The sequence below is a fragment of the Ipomoea nil genome, unplaced genomic scaffold, assembly GCF_001879475.1.
Source record: "Ipomoea nil cultivar Tokyo-kokei standard unplaced genomic scaffold, Asagao_1.1 scaffold1770, whole genome shotgun sequence".
In the NCBI taxonomy this organism is placed as follows: Eukaryota; Viridiplantae; Streptophyta; class Magnoliopsida; order Solanales; family Convolvulaceae; genus Ipomoea; species Ipomoea nil.
Window position 1 is genome coordinate 3394439 of NW_017618198.1, and position 15653 is coordinate 3410091.

General features: G+C 35.8%; 2 protein-coding genes and 1 long non-coding RNA gene across 3 annotated transcripts in view; 1 reads left to right on the forward strand and 2 right to left on the reverse strand.

Annotated features, from left to right (window-relative positions):
• LOC109192219 (jacalin-related lectin 19-like) overlaps positions 1-722 on the reverse strand; it is a 954-nt gene extending 232 nt beyond the window's left edge. The window contains exons 1-3 of the mRNA XM_019342788.1: positions 638-722; positions 331-543; positions 1-218 (exon numbers count right to left, since the gene is read on the reverse strand). The exon at positions 1-218 is cut by the window's left edge and continues 232 nt beyond it. Of these exons, the coding sequence (XP_019198333.1) occupies positions 1-218; positions 331-543; positions 638-640 (434 nt within the window). The 5' untranslated portion in view covers positions 641-722. The remainder of the gene's footprint in view (positions 219-330; positions 544-637) is intronic.
• Positions 161-14130, forward strand: LOC109192220. Its single transcript, XR_002056068.1, has 3 exons — positions 161-265; positions 1011-1021; positions 14119-14130. It is a non-coding gene; the product is annotated as an uncharacterized LOC109192220 (long non-coding RNA).
• LOC109192218 lies at positions 6184-8178 on the reverse strand. Its single transcript, XM_019342787.1, has 2 exons — positions 7388-8178; positions 6184-6890 (listed from the first exon to the last, which is right to left on the reverse strand). Exons 1-2 carry the CDS (start codon positions 7913-7915, stop codon positions 6267-6269), a joined length of 1152 nt encoding a protein of 383 aa, XP_019198332.1. The 5' UTR covers positions 7916-8178; the 3' UTR covers positions 6184-6266.
• Positions 14131-15653: the final 1523 nt, after the last annotated feature.

Genomic DNA, 15653 nt, shown 5'->3' on the forward strand with positions numbered 1-15653 from the left:
CCAATTGAGTCGACATACCACCCGCTTCTCCCCTTGAACCCGACAATCTTACCGCCTTCCATAGGCAGTGAAAAGGGAGTTCCTTCTTCCAACCCGAATGGCCCAAACGTCCTCTGGTTGCTTTTAAAGGTGAGCGATCGTATCACAAGGCTGCCACGCTGTGGTCCATAGTAGCCACTGATACTGGTTAGGTATTCCTCTGGGAATTGTAGCTTTACCTGAAATGAAATGGAAGAAATTAAAATTGGCCACTTTAGGAGTAGGAGTTTAGGGTTTTGGTAGATGAAAATGACTAAAAATGACTTGGAAAAATAAGGTTTTGTTACATACCTCCCCGGTTTTGTCACCACCATTTCCTCCTTGCTTTTCTGCAGTAAAAGGCCTGCCATTTCTGTCGTAAACTACCCTTATGGAGTCTATACAACGGCCATAGACGAGGCTTATCTCCCTTATTCCATCGTGGCTACCATCGTCCCAAGCACTGCCTCCATGACCACCCCACGGTCCAATTTCTATTCTTCTCTTCACTGCAGTAGCTTGTGCCTGCAGCCAAGAATATATGGATGGATAGGCCTGAGTTATATTATAACTAAAACTTATAAAACTCAAAAAGATCAAAGAGGTCAGTAAATGATACCATTGTTGTTGATCCAAGAAAGTGCAAAAACTGATGAAAGATAGCTAATTAGGTGTTGCCCCAATTAATATTTATGAGAGTTAGAGCCAAAAGGCTCATTTAGAGAACATATAAGTGTAAATGGTTGTAGCATCTGATACCAATGTTGCCTTTCCTGATGGGTACAACACAAATTTTCCATGCCATTATTTTGTGTTGGAATCTGATACTGTGGTGTTCGGGGAGTATCGGATTCAAAGGAGATGACATCAGAACAAGGACTTTGAAAATTTCCCAGGTTACACTCAACATTTGATACACATTCCGATTCCGATTCTCATGTGCGAACCAAACACACCTTACTTGTCTATGTTGATGATGTGGTAATTGCAAGTCCTAATCTAAGTCAAGTGCAGCAAATTAAGGGGCATTTGGATAATGTTTTTCACATCAAGGACTTAGGTCCTTTGAGGCTTTTTGCTGGGATTGGAAATTGCAAGAAGTAGTAATGGCATTTCCCTGACACAAAGGAAATACACCTTGGAATTGGTTGAAGAGGCATATTTTTTACACTGCAAACCACCTAAAAGTATGTTGCAGTAGGCGCTAGGCGATAGTTAAGCGCTCGGACAGTGCCTAGCGCCTAGGCGGGCACCAAAAAATCAGTGGTAGACTTGCAGTTTGACAATTTTAATGAGACTGTTTTCAACATTCAATCAAATATCACATCCAAATAAATGAAATAATGATAATTCATAAGTCATAACATCAAAACAATATTAAAAATTAAAAATACTTAAATATGAAATACTCAAATACTTCAATCATCTAAAGATTCAAAGTATCAAATTAGTTTACGGGTGTATATATGTCATATTATATATATGTATGTATATACACACACACACACACGTATATATATAGCACAAAAAATAGATGTCCAATATTAGTACATTATATTGAAATTTTAAATTTATTTAGGTTTTAGATATTTAAATTATTCTAAATAATAATAATAATAATAATAATAATAAGGTAAATCATTTTTATAAATTTGATATTTATATTTTAGGTAATAATTAACATATAATTCAAATATATAACGTGTATATATTATTATTAATGAAGAAGATAAGAAAATATATGGTGGATGCATCATGCATATGCATGGTAACAATAGTGAAAAAAGAAAACGGAAGTTATAACGGTAGGGATATGTTTGTCCAAAATATTTTAATGTACAACTTTTATAGCATAATGTACAAAAAAAAACTTAACGGAAAAAACGGACATAAATGAGAGGTATAACTTTCATTCACACTTATTATGTTTTTAGATATATACTAGTATTCTCCCGTGCAATGCACGGCTAAATGTTAAAATTTTGTTTTTAATGTTATAATAATAGATAAAAAAAAAGTATTTTTATTTATTAGCTGCCAACTATAATAATGGTATTTGAAGTACAAACAAAGAAAACATGAATCACGTACAATTTATTTTTTTGAGAATAATAAATTGACATTATATTATATATTATGTACAAGTACCTATGAGGTCCCTGTACTATAGTCTTTTGTTCAATTTAGTCCTTCTACCTTAATTTTGTTTAATTTAGTCCTTGTACTTTAAAAAGTGAAACAATTAAGGACAATCGCTGATATGGCGTTGATATCTTATCTGTCACATCATCATACTTACATGCCAACTCATATATTATTTTATAAATATTTAAAATTACTTATTTTTACCACTAATATATTACATAATATGTCCAAAATAAATACATAAATATCAATTACTGTCCTGTACTATCATACCGTTTAATTTAACCTGATATTTGTTGACGTGGCTTTTCATATTATTGCAGATTAGTCTATCAATGTATTTTGCTTGAGAAATGAGTAGGACATTTACTTAGCCGGCTATTTTTTTTTTTTTTTTTGAAAAATAACCAATGTGGTTATATTTATAAGTAACTCAAAATTGAGTCAGGTGGGATCTCATCCCAGTACATAGTCATATCGTGATTAAAAGCCTCAACTGCTAACATATGCGCTAAATAATTGTGCGATCTAGGAATAAAATTAACTGAGCAAAAAGTAAACATAGTCATAGTAGTCCTACAGTCATCAATGACATAACCAAGATATGATCTAGATTGGATTGCCGAAGTAGTTAAATATGCCTGAAGCGTCTGGCAGTCAGTGAACAACTCAACTGATAGCTCGCCCCGTGACCTGAGCCATGATAAAACTTCCTTGCACGCACGTGCCTCGGCCATAAGCGGTGAAATACAGGCTTGTAAGGGCTTGGCATAGGCTGAGACGTATCCACTACACGCATCGAATAGCACCGCTCCAACTGTGGCGGTCTTTAAGAGGGGCCGAAATCCCGCGTCGAAAAAGCACCGCTCCAACTGTGGCGGTCTTTAAGAGGGGCCGAAATCCCGCGTCGAAAAAGCACCGCATTTGCGGCCCTGTTTCCATTCCATTCGCCGCAATGGAAGACGGTGGCAGTTCCGGCTGCATCTGGGCAGTGAGGGCGGTTCGGTGTTCTGCCACTGGTGGCATCTGGACGGTAGCCGTGAGACCGGCCGGCTGTGGGGGGGCAGCCGAACTCACACGCTGCCACGCTTGCACAGAGGCTAGGGTCGTCGCGATAATTTTCTTTGGTCTTGGCAGACATGCATTCCAAACGGCATCGTTCCGGACTCTCCAAATATTGTATAATATTCCAGCTGCAAATAATATTCCATTAGCATCTAGAACATTTAGGATTATTCTAAACCATTCCTGAAAAATATTCGTTACAATATGGGGGAGTGGAAAGTTAGATTGATCCCAAATGGACTTAGCATAGTCACACAACACAAGGGCATGCATTGTGTTCTCATTCATAACTCCACACATGGCACAAATCAGGCTAACATCCACCCTCTTTATAAGCAAATTGGTGTTAGTAGGGAGAATGTCACCTATAGCTCTCCATAGAAAGGTCTTCCATTTAGGGGATTTTCAAATTCCATAGGGTTCGCCACTTATCAAAACCAATATCATTCTCATAAGTTCCCACCAATTGCCTGTATCCATTCTTTACTGAGTAGCATCCATTTGGGTCCCCATACCACTTAGCCGGCTATTACTTGCATTGATAATACAAAATAATGAAAAATAACTGTAAAAATAAAAATAAAAAAGTATTTTGGCTAAGCCACTACATTTAATTATTATTATTATTTCGGCAAACAGACTCTTTTGAATTCTGATGCAAAGAAAGACTCATGAGAAGTTTCAAGCAATGCACTTTTTAAACTTGACTTGTGTTTGGAACATACAACCCTGCAGAAATATAATTTCAATGAGCATAATAATGTTTAAAAAAGAATGAAGAGTGAGCAAAACCACTAAGTAAATCAAGTTTCTTTATAAAATGTAACGAAATGAGCAAAATTCTTTGTTCTAATTCTCTCTAGTCTCTAGTCCCAGAGTTCTTTGTTCTAATTCTCCCTTTGTTGATCTACTCTGCTATCTCTCTCCCCCTCAAATGTAAGGAAATGAGCAAAATTCTGATTAACTAAAAATCTTCTCAACACATTCCTCAACAGTCTTGGTCAGTTCAGTCAAGAAATGGCAAAAAAAAAAAAAAAACTTAGAAAAAGAAGATGAGTTCAAAATATATAAAATAACAAACCTGGTCAAGTATGTATAATCTCCGGAAATATTTGGTCAATCGGCAATATTCGCAAGAAATCAAAATCTAGAAGCAAAATCTGAGCCTAAAAACATAAACTCTGAAAATAATTTCGAATGGGACATGACAACTGGTTGTAAGTGAAATGCAGAATCGAAAGACAAAATTTACAGAATAAAACGCAAATTGATCTAGAGCAACGAAATCAAAACCAAGCAACAACAAATGCTTCTAATCAACAGTGATTGCGGCAGGGGAATCCGATGATACAAATTGAAGAATCAGAATGGCAAAAATTGGCAAGAAGCATAAAAAAACTTACCATAATTGAAAAATTCATAGAGGAAAAGCCATTGTTGGATGTAATTCGAGCAAAACTCCAGGAACTTTGCCTCACCGTGTGGGTAGAGTTATTGAATGCCATAAGTATCTTGATTCGATTCACGGCGGGGAATATCGTAGGAGAATTCTAGCAAAAATGTTGTCGCCCGAGCACCAACTGCGGATAATCCGTCCCTACATTTCATCCTTGATAAGCGTTCACAATCTCTCCTCCACTCTGACCAGCCGCTACAGCCCCAAACGGAACCCTAAACTCAGTTCCGATACTTAGTTCTACGGTCTCGACAGCATCTTTTTCTAGATCGCTAAAAAACTCGAGGTTTTATCCATCATCTTTCGCGCGAATCGTCGTTGCCTTGTTTCCTTTGTGCCGCCTTCCTCCTTGACCTCGGCGGTAATCCCATCATCGCCACCATCACTTTCGGGCTAAGGGCAACACCTCTAAGTACTCTACAATATGAGAACCCATTATATATATACATATATGCATACAAACATTGTTTCCTAGTCCTGAAACAGACACCTGAACTCAAAAGACACCTTGAATCATTACTCAACATATACATGAACTCAAAAGACACCTTGAATCATTACCCCTTATCAGTAATAATTATTTTAAAGAAGATATAAAAAGACTGATTCATAAATATCTGTGTATCTAGAATTTTCTTTTATTGAGCGGGAAAACTGGTTCTGCTTTATTATAGTTAAGGATAATGAAAACAATTAGTAACGCTGAGCTGATCGGATTAACTAGACTGAAATGGACGAGCTAATTCAACTAAGTTAGACGTTAGGCGGCCAAGTCGTCCGAATTAGACGCTAGGCGTGCGCCTAGGGGGGAAAATTGCCACGGTCTAGGGGCGCCTAGACCGATTTTTGCAACATTACCTGCTAAAACACACATGGTTACATCAATCAAGTTTAGCAGGACTATTGTTAACAAACTTAAGGATGCTACTCAGTCCAAGAGACTTGTAGGGAAACTATTATATCTCACTATTACAAAACCTGAAATTAGCTATGCTACTCACCAATTTTCTCAGTTTTTAGACTGCCATACTGACTTACACATGCAGGCAGCTCACATGATTTTAAGATATATCAAAGCAGCTCCAGGCTAGGGACTTTTCTTATTAGCAACATCTTCATTACAGCTCAAGGGCTTCACTGACTCTGCCTGGGCTGCATGTTCGGATACCAAGCGATCAGTTGGGTTCTGCATGTTCCTTGACACCACACTGGTTTCTTGGAAGTCCAGTGTTCTTTCTTCTTTCTTCAAAGCACTGCATAGTTTTCTCCATGATTCCCATCATACTCCACTTTTGCAATACTTAATACACTATCAGGCCATTTCCACTAAATCTTCTCTGCCACCATCTCCTCTGATCTATCTGAATTTTCCATCTTCCTATATATACATGCAGTGTATATGAACCTGGAGGGTGTGTGGGCATAAGATCAGAGAGGTGAAACACTTGATTATTAATTCAATTTCCAGATTTCGTCTCAAATGGAATCAAGTAAGTTTTGCCTAACTTATGTGTATTATAATAGTCTATCATTACATTCTAGAGAATAAAACATGTTTATGAGATCAAAATGCAATCAAATATTAGAAGTCAAGTGTTTTTAACAAGTTATTCAAAGCACCAGGAGCGAATTTCCTCGCGAAAAGGGAGCAAAGGTTAGTTGTGTGGTTATTGTATTCACAACCCTCATTAGAGAATCCCTTGAAGAACTCCTTGGTAATGTCATCTTCTCCAAATGTTGCAGGATGAGAGCCACCTCTAGACCAGTCGGTCCAAGTAAGAGTCCGGTTTGCCAGCAGAGAAGGGAACTGAATACTTAGCATGGTTGGAATGTAATGCTCATCTGAATAACAAGCTGGCCTGCAGAACTGCTCAAATTTTGGGTAGTAAACATTGTCTCTGACAATCTCCACTGCCAGTTTTCTGTCGACTTCGAACCACTGCGATCCTTTTCGCCACTGATCAATGGTGATCTCGGGTGACATGTTGCTGCTGTAGCGCCCTCTGCCATAAGGCCCGGGATCATCAAACACGCTCACGAAGCTGTGGTGAGATGTTGAGATGTAGTCATAGATAGTGGTGAAGTTGTGGAGAGGGATGCATGATTCAGAGAGGAGGATAAACCATTCATTGGATTGATCAAGCAGGGCATTTGCTAGAAGCCGCCTTTCAGCATCACACATGTTCATGGTTCCCCACTCTACCTTCTGCAAGAGAAAATTGGTCCAGAATTCTTAGGATCAAGCGCTTACCAGTTACCACTACGTCAAAAATTATAGCTTACAGCGGAGGTAACTTTATTTTCTTATATACTGCCATCACATTTTCGAGAAACATGATGCTGGACTTGGCCTTTCACTGATCTCTGCCCTGACTTAGTTTTGATATCACTTGTGAGGATCAAACGCTTACTACTACGCCAAAAGTTATAACTAATTTTATTTCCTTATATATTGCCATATTTTTTAGAAGTAGGGTGTTGGACTTGAAACTTTATTTCCTTATATACCGCAACATTTTTTAGAAGTAGGGTAATGGACTTGGCCCTTTACCGGCCTCCGCCCCAACAATTCCCTAGCCATCGATTGTTGAACTTGCCCTTTCACAGGCCTCCGCCCAACATGAATTAACTAAGCTGATCCAAAGAGAGAACAACAAAACTATCATAAACAACACAAGATTATTACAGGGTGATGATGCTAACCTGACTAGGTATTTGCCTGTTGTAAAACACGGATGATGGTTTGTAATCAGGAGTATACGAAGGCAGTGAGTGAATGTAGATTGAATAGAGCCCTTGATTCCCCTTGAAAAACCTCTCCCACAAAGGGGCCAAAGGCAGAGACCCCATGGCTAAGTACATGAAAGCAATCTTGGGTTTTCTGCTAAAAGGATAACTTATTATCCTAGGAACAAACGTTGCTCGCCAAAACAGCTCAGTGTCGTTCAAGTTATGTGACAGTTTTGATGGGGGTAAGATCCAATCCTCCAAGCTACCGATTCCCCGAGAACAAGTTTGAATCCATGTTCCCCCCTTAGGGATAACTAACTGCTGCATTTTGAAATGCTGAACTGTGTACATACTGATCACTGAAAACACACAACCCAAACCCAGAAAAGTTAGGAGAAATTTCAGCAACCTTAATGGTGAAGGCCTACTTTGAGTTGCTGGTTTTAGAGAAGTGTCATTCCCCTCCTCCAATCTCCCATTAGTAACCCCCCTTGACTTCATATTATTCTCTTGTTTTCTTAAACTCTAGGGGCTGAAAAAGAAGCATTCAAGATTCTGATGTTTAGCTCAGATCAAAGGGCTGCAATTCTTCTTCTTCTTCTTCTGTCCTCAATGGTGAATGGTGAGTATTGAGGTGTGCACAGAGGAGTGTGAAGGAATGAAGCAGAAGAGGGAATACACATCTGGATTTGCACAACCAAACAAACCCTCTATGTCACACATGCTGTTCTTGGTTGCTTTATAATACTACAAAAATGATTTGTTTTCAAGGCCAAGAATAAGTTGCCTTTCGAGTTGTGACGAAGGACCACAAGAAGATAAACTAGCATGGCTTATTGGTTCAAATCAAGAAGATCAATAGGTAACTTTAATTTATTGTGACCTTAACCAACAAATGACCACAAGAAAATAAACCAGACCTTAACCAAACAATAAGCCAGACAAAATAAGTTATTGTATCAGTAGTTATTTAGTTTGATTATAAGAGTTAGCTATCCTATATAAATAGAAGTACATAATAATTTACATGCAGTAATAATATTTTGATTTCCTTGATTTAAAATAAATGAACCTATCAAATTGAATTAAATTCGTTAATCAATCAACCCCGATGGTGAGAGCATTTATTTTTTTGAGCTGAAAAAAGATTGAGAAAGTATAAAATATATATTACTTGTAAAGAATCATGAGTGTTTCAAAAAAAAAAAATCAATGATTAATTTAAATATAGTTTTTAACCATTAATTTAAATGTTTTTAAATTTAAATATTTGAATAATTCGGTTTGCAGTGTTAGTTAATTGAACTAACAAAACAAATACTAAGTTAATACTAACCATTCTAGAATCTATTGTTTAATTCAATTAACCCACTGAATTAATTGACAAATTCCGATTCAGTGAAATTCGAAAATACATATATCGTTCGGTTTGGTTATTGATTCTAGTAAACTATCAATTAATTTAATTTTAATTTAGGGTTAATCAGAAAAATACGGAATACCCTTAATAAAAATTTAGAAAATTTCTTACTCCTACAACTTTTTATTAGTCACCTCCGAATTAAAAAAAAAAAAAAGAGAGAGAGAGAAAAAAAAAAACTATTTAGTTGAATGAATTACTTGTGAATTGGTTGACCCCTTCTAAATTAATAAAAAGTTTAGGAATAAGGGTCAAATAGGCCACTCAACTGCACACCAAAGTGCAATTAGGCCATTGAACTAAAAAAGAATGCAATTGAGCCATTGAACAACACAAAAACATGCAATTTAGCCCAAAATGACTTGTTTACCTGATGTAGCAAGTTTCCGATTTTAAAATTATTTTTTTTAAATAATTTTTAAAAAATTCTTTAAATTAAAAAAACAGAAACTGCCACCGGAGACGATTCGTCTCCGGCGGCAGTTTATTATTATTTTTTTCTTTTTTTGAAGAATTTTTTTTAAAAGGAATAAGGGTCAAATAGGCCATCGAACTGCACACAATAAAACAATTAGGCCACTGAACTTAAAAAATCAACAATTGGGTCCCTAAACTAATCAATTTCAAACAATTCTTCCAATTTGAAGGTTTCCAACAGGTCAACAGGTCATCCTTCCAAATTAATTATTTTTTAAAATTTAAATTTTAAAAATTAATTATTTAAATTTAAAAAAAAAAAAAAAAAAAAAAACTGGTTCCACCGTCTCCGGTTGGATTCCAGTTTTTTTTTTTTTAATTTATAAATAATTAATTTTTAAATTTTTTTTTTAAAAAAAAATAATTAATTTGGGAGATGACCTGTTGACCTGTTGGAAACCTTCAAATTGGAAGAATTGTTTGAAATTGATTAGTTTAGGGACCTAATTGTTGGTTTTTTAAGTTCAATGGCCTAATTGTTTTATTGTGTGCAGTTCGATGGCCTATTTGACCCTTATTCCTTTTTAAAATTATTTATTTATTAAAAATAATTTAAAAAAAAATTAAAATCGGTAACTTGCTGTATCAGGTAAACAGGTCATTTTGGGTTAAATTGCATGTTTTTGTGTTGTTCAATGACTCAATTGCATTCTTTTTTAGTTCAATGGCCTAATTGCACTTTGGTGTGCAGTTGAGTGGCCTATTTGACCCTTATTCCAAAAGTTTATGTATCTAATAAAAAGATGACTTGTCCGAAAATAGTAATTATAAGTGTGTATACCATAGTCTAAAAGTTTAGCCTCTAATCTAATCTAACCTATTTCTTATAGGAAATAATTAATACTTTAATAGAGTAGAGCAAGGGCCATTTGGTTATAAAATTGTAGGATTAATGATCTTTGACTTTTGGAATATGTTCATTGTTTAGTCAACTGTTGCATTAATCACTTACCATCTTTTGGGACAATAGTTTTGACTTTTTTTTTTTTTTTTTTTTTTTTTTTTTTTGTCTTGAAGTGAATTTCAGATTTAGGAAAAAGTAGAGGGGAAAGGTTAACCTGTAAAACTTCCACACTGACTACCTTAGAATGGGGTTTCTGCCTTGAGAACATGGGTATTATTGGAATTGCATCACTAATTATATTGTAAGCTTGGGAAAAAGAGGAACTCCAACAATGATTTTTGCTGGTTTTTTTTTTTTTTTAAAAGAAAAACTTTTTGACGAAATGGACGAAAGAAAAGGTAGGATAAAAAAAAAAAACATTTTTCTCCTCCCTCTCTATATCACTTAACACCCCCCCCCCCCCCCCCCCAAAAAAAAAAAAAAAAAAAAAAAAAAAACTAACAAAAAATTTGGACTTATGTAGTTGCTCTAAAAACATAAGTTTTATCTATTATTGATGCTTTCATTGAGATCGGTTATCGACATACAAGCTCGAATGTGCTTCTTATCAAATTTTCATTCCACCAAATAATGACAAGATCAAAATCTCGCAACACTAGCGTTAACTCATCGGGTGGCAACAATCTCAATGGGAATGCAAGTTGGCAAACGTAGTATCATTCATCCAAGCAAATACCGCAGTGGGGGCACCGACCTTGACCCCATTTGTACAGGGGTTGAGTGTGGTGCCACAACTGATCTCAACACAACCAGCCCCGAACATCTAGGCTAGGGTAGCCATGGTTCAACAAGTTTTTATAATGCTTAACATCATGAAAGTACAATATTTTTAACATAGTGTAAACTTGACAAGCATACAAAATATGTGCATAATTTAGAGATATGACATGCATTGATTCTTCTAAGTTGATTAGATTATGATGATGATGATGGTGATAACAATACATAGCGTATTCCAAAAATTTATGCGTTTGAAAGAAGAAGAAAAAAACATAAGGATCATTTATCAATGCCCAAATTTGTTACATAAAAAAAAGAAAAAAAAAAACAAGATATATTTATTCACCAAAAAAAAAAGATATATTACATGGCATCCCATTGGCACTGATTTGCCCTTCTCTTTATTTTGTAAGATGATGTGTTAAATATATTTATATTATAAAGAAATTAATTAAATATTTAAATGCATCTTGTCTAGTTGTTTACAGAAGAAATCACTTACGAAGATTTTAATGGAAACGGAGCTTTTATCTAACTATGGCAATCGCAGACTCTCACCTATCTATGGCTATGGTGTCTTAGTGGTATTTTTGAGTTTGTGTGTTTAATTACATGATTTTAGTGAATTTGAGTGCTTAATTGTAATTTTTTTAATAGTTTAAGGATTTTTTATTTTTATTTTTATTTTTATTTTTGCTTATAGTCTGAGAGTGATCTTTTTCCTATTAATTAAAGGATTAATATTTGATGCATCAATGTATAAAATCTAATTTAATTTAATTGTTTGGGAACAATTAATAATGTATCTCATTGTGAACAATTAATGTTGTATCTACTAATAAAAATGTTTAGGAAATTAGTAGTAGATAATAATTAAGTAATAAATATGTTTAGCAAAGTATATATATTTTGTTAATTAGAAATAAAAGAGTTTTCTAATAAAATATAAGTCTTAAATATTTTGCAAAAAAAAAAAACCCGATCAATATTGACTTTATTTGTTAATGATGTGACATTATTTTTTCCTTCACCGTCGGTGTATATAATCTATACATCGACAGTGTATCAAATATTAATCCTTAAATAAAACAACAGACATTGTCCCAACTCACTTGATAGTTGATACCTTTGGGGCCAATATCACAAATTGACTCATATCTCGAATTAACTAATTCAAAATGTTACCCCCCAAAAAAAACCCCAAACTCTCAAAAATATATTATTGACAAGTTGAGGTATATATAGTATGTGAGGAGGGTTCCATTGCGTTTGCACCCAATAAGCATCGAATATCATAAGCTCATAGCTTAGAGTTAAATCCTTTGAGGACAACCATGTACTAATGTAGCACTCACCAAAGCATACTCTTCGAGTTAATATCGGAACGGTAGAAAGTTATTAAAGTTGAGTTTCAACGTAACTTTTTTTTTTTTATATATAAATTGAGGCTCAATTTTATTTATTTTTTATTGAAAATTGTCCTAGACTAACCATATTACTACAATTGTAGTAAAAGTATGTTATAAACTGTTAGCTAGAATATTATATTGTATTGTATTGTCATCTTCTCTATTGAAAATAGTACACACCATTAAAGAACACTTCAATCTAAGAAAATGCTCAGCATTAATTTACACATATTAACCGTACCCACTCTATATGCCATTTTCACATCATTGGCCAGAGGACCCCTTCCATTGATATACACAATTAGCATGGCGCATGTATACTTATACAATCTTGTTTACAAAATGTAGAGAGTATTTAATTTGTTACAAGACATTTACAATATATATGCATGTGGTGCCAAATAATTTTAATTTGATCTTTTTTTAAAGTATGTATTTTTGTGTTCATACATTATGGTCTGATCATATTCACTCAAGCTTCCACGCATACAACAACAAGCAAAACTGCGACCCCGTGGAATTGCTCTTGGTCGAGTAGTACCTGCTCCCGCCGCTGGAAATGCTGTCACCGTCGTCGTCGGTGCCGGTGCCGCCGCCGCCGCCCTCGGTGTCGCTGTCCGCCTCCGCCACGGGTTTAAAGATAAACAGGCCGTGGGTGGAGGCGGAGGCGGAGGAGGAGAATAGCCAATCGTGCACGTCCCAGAAGACCTGAACCGGGATTTTGTTAACCGTGACGGTCTGGTTTCCCCGGAATTTCCACTGCAAATTCTCGATGTGGATGAGGACAATCCCGTCGACGCTGATCCACATCTCCGGGTCTCTCGCCCCCCACGCCGAGCTCTCCACCACGATCTCGCTGTCCTTATTTCTCGTCGACCGGTCGAATTTCGCCCGCGCCGCGAAGCTTTTTTTCCCGAAAACGTGTTCTTTTTTGTAAAACAGGACGGCGTCCACCAGCGGCGGCCGGGATTTGGTCCGTTTGTAAGCTTTCTTCTTGTAATCCCCTAGGAACAGGACCATCTCCTGGTCGGACGACACCAGCGCGACGTAGAAATCCGAGACGGGTTCCGGGCCGCCGGAGAATTTCGCCGATCGGAAATCCCAATACGCCTCCAGCCGGTTCCCGTCCACCTCCATCGTCTTGTACCCTCTCTTGGTCCAAAACTGCCACGGCTTCAGATCCACCTTACACGTGGAATGATCCTCCGTCTCCACGCTGTCCACCGACACGCTCAGCGAATGGTTCATCACGTTCTTGCTCCACACCACCGTCGCGTTCCGCCAGTAGCCGCCGATGTGGGTTTGGTACACGCACGTGACGCTGCTCTGGACGTTCTTTCCGCCGCCGCCGCCGCCGCTAGCCTCGTCGGCGGCGGCGAGTTTCTGCGACGCTGCTGCTGCAGAGGAGGAGGACACGGGTGGTTGGCCCCTGGTGGACTTACGATCAGCCATTTCTGGGATTTGGTCAATTCATGATTGTGAAAGAAACAAGATGATGATGAAATTGGGTGATATATATATTGATCAAAATTTTGGTTTGGCTAGCGACATGCATGTATTGATGTTTTGTTTATTGAGGATCTATCATACCAAACAAAAGAAGAAGAAGAAGAAAAAACTGTAATTTTCTATTGGTTTCTACATGAGCCAGAATCCATCGAGCCCATGTTGGGAGAAGACATGATGGATGGGGTACGGTAGATTAAATTTCTGCGACGGTACAAGAAGCCGCGTTAATCTCGTATGGGTAAAAAGAGACATCGTGGTTAAGGAGAACATTATTATGGTTCAAGATTGAAATATTATTTATATATATATATGATATGATTTATGGAATTTTATTATGGGTCAATGAATTTTCCTTATTTGTTTTTAATCTTACTTTATATTCTGGTCTAAGTCAATTCATCAACCTCATTATATAATTTATATTTGAGTATTACTGATTCCGTCATAACGTAGTATCTGTTGTGACCTCTCATTTAGGAAAGTCATGCCACCGGACCACAGGGTCATTGACATCAATGTCATTATATTAACAAATAACAATCCATCATTTTGATATCATGCCTATGATAATCCAAGTAACTTTGTTTGGTTCTATTAAATAAAATCTCGATTTTAATCTGTATGAATGAAGTAATAAACGTTGTATGCACTAATTATTATTATTTTATCATTTACATAACTATTATGTGAGTTGCCATCTTTGTGACTCTCCTTCAGGTGATGTCATTGGACTAGAACAGATAGAAAAAATATATTGAGCAGATACTAGCCTGTAATAGGTGAAATAATATTTTTTTTTTCCTGAATTACACATGTCATTACGTTTTATATCTTTCAACTATTTGAAAATTAGTGTTATTTTTGAATTTTCAATTGAGACTCTCAATTCCATCTCTAAAATAATGAAAGGCTTTGGAAAGAATGAAAGGCTTGAGAATACACCAAATTCTCCCAAACTTCATAAACAACAACCCCTAATTTGTCGGCCTATTGATGACAACCCCAATTTTAGAGCAACCAAATTTGTGAGAAGATAAAGACCATTATGCTGTTATAAAACATACATAATTACGTGAAATTACCAAAAACTCCTTAATTTGTCCGAGTCTTTGAAATTCCTCTATTAATGGGTTTACAAATCATTTCGTAAATAATTTAAAGGGAAAATGACATTTTTTCCCTAGTTATATACTTATAGCATTTTTTCCCCCTCAATTATTCAAGTGGTTGTTTTTCCCCCTAAAATGTTAAATGGACATATTTAACCTTAAAATAAATATTTTATTTATTTTTCTTCTCCAACAAATTATGACCATAATTTGGTTCAAACCAAATAAATACTATAGCAACCAAACCGAAATATTTTAATTACAATTTAGAATCGAAACTCGATATTTAGAGTTTATTAAAATCCCGAAACGGACGGTTCATGTTCCGAATTGAAAAAATAAAATACATTTATTGTTGAATTTAGACTATTTTTTTAAAAAAAAATAAAATTTTAAAATAAAAACGGTTCAAAATCGTGAATCGTGTCCGGAACCGCCAGTTCACGGTTCAGGATTCAATTTTTTTGATTCATAATTTTAATAAATTGAAATCCAAATGTTGGGTTCTAGATCTGAATCATAACCGTAAACTTTTAATTCGATTGCTATAGTGTCCAATTCAGTTCGAACCGAATCGTAGTCATCCCTACGTATACGCAATAATTTGTTGGAGAAGTAAAATAAATAAAATGTTTATTTTAAGGGTATAAATGTTAATTTAATATATTAGGGAGAAAAACAACCACTTTTA

What these genes read in the sequence shown, in the direction of transcription:
- LOC109192218 (XM_019342787.1), bottom strand. Translation starts at nt 7,915, where the DNA reads ATGAAGTCAAGGGGGGTTACTAATGGGAGATTGGAGGAGGGGAATGAC. An exon ending in ACAGGCAAATACCTAGTCAG is followed by an intron (nt 6,891 to 7,387) that starts GTTAGCATCATC and finishes TTTCTCTTGCAG; the next exon opens with AAGGTAGAGTGGGGAACCAT.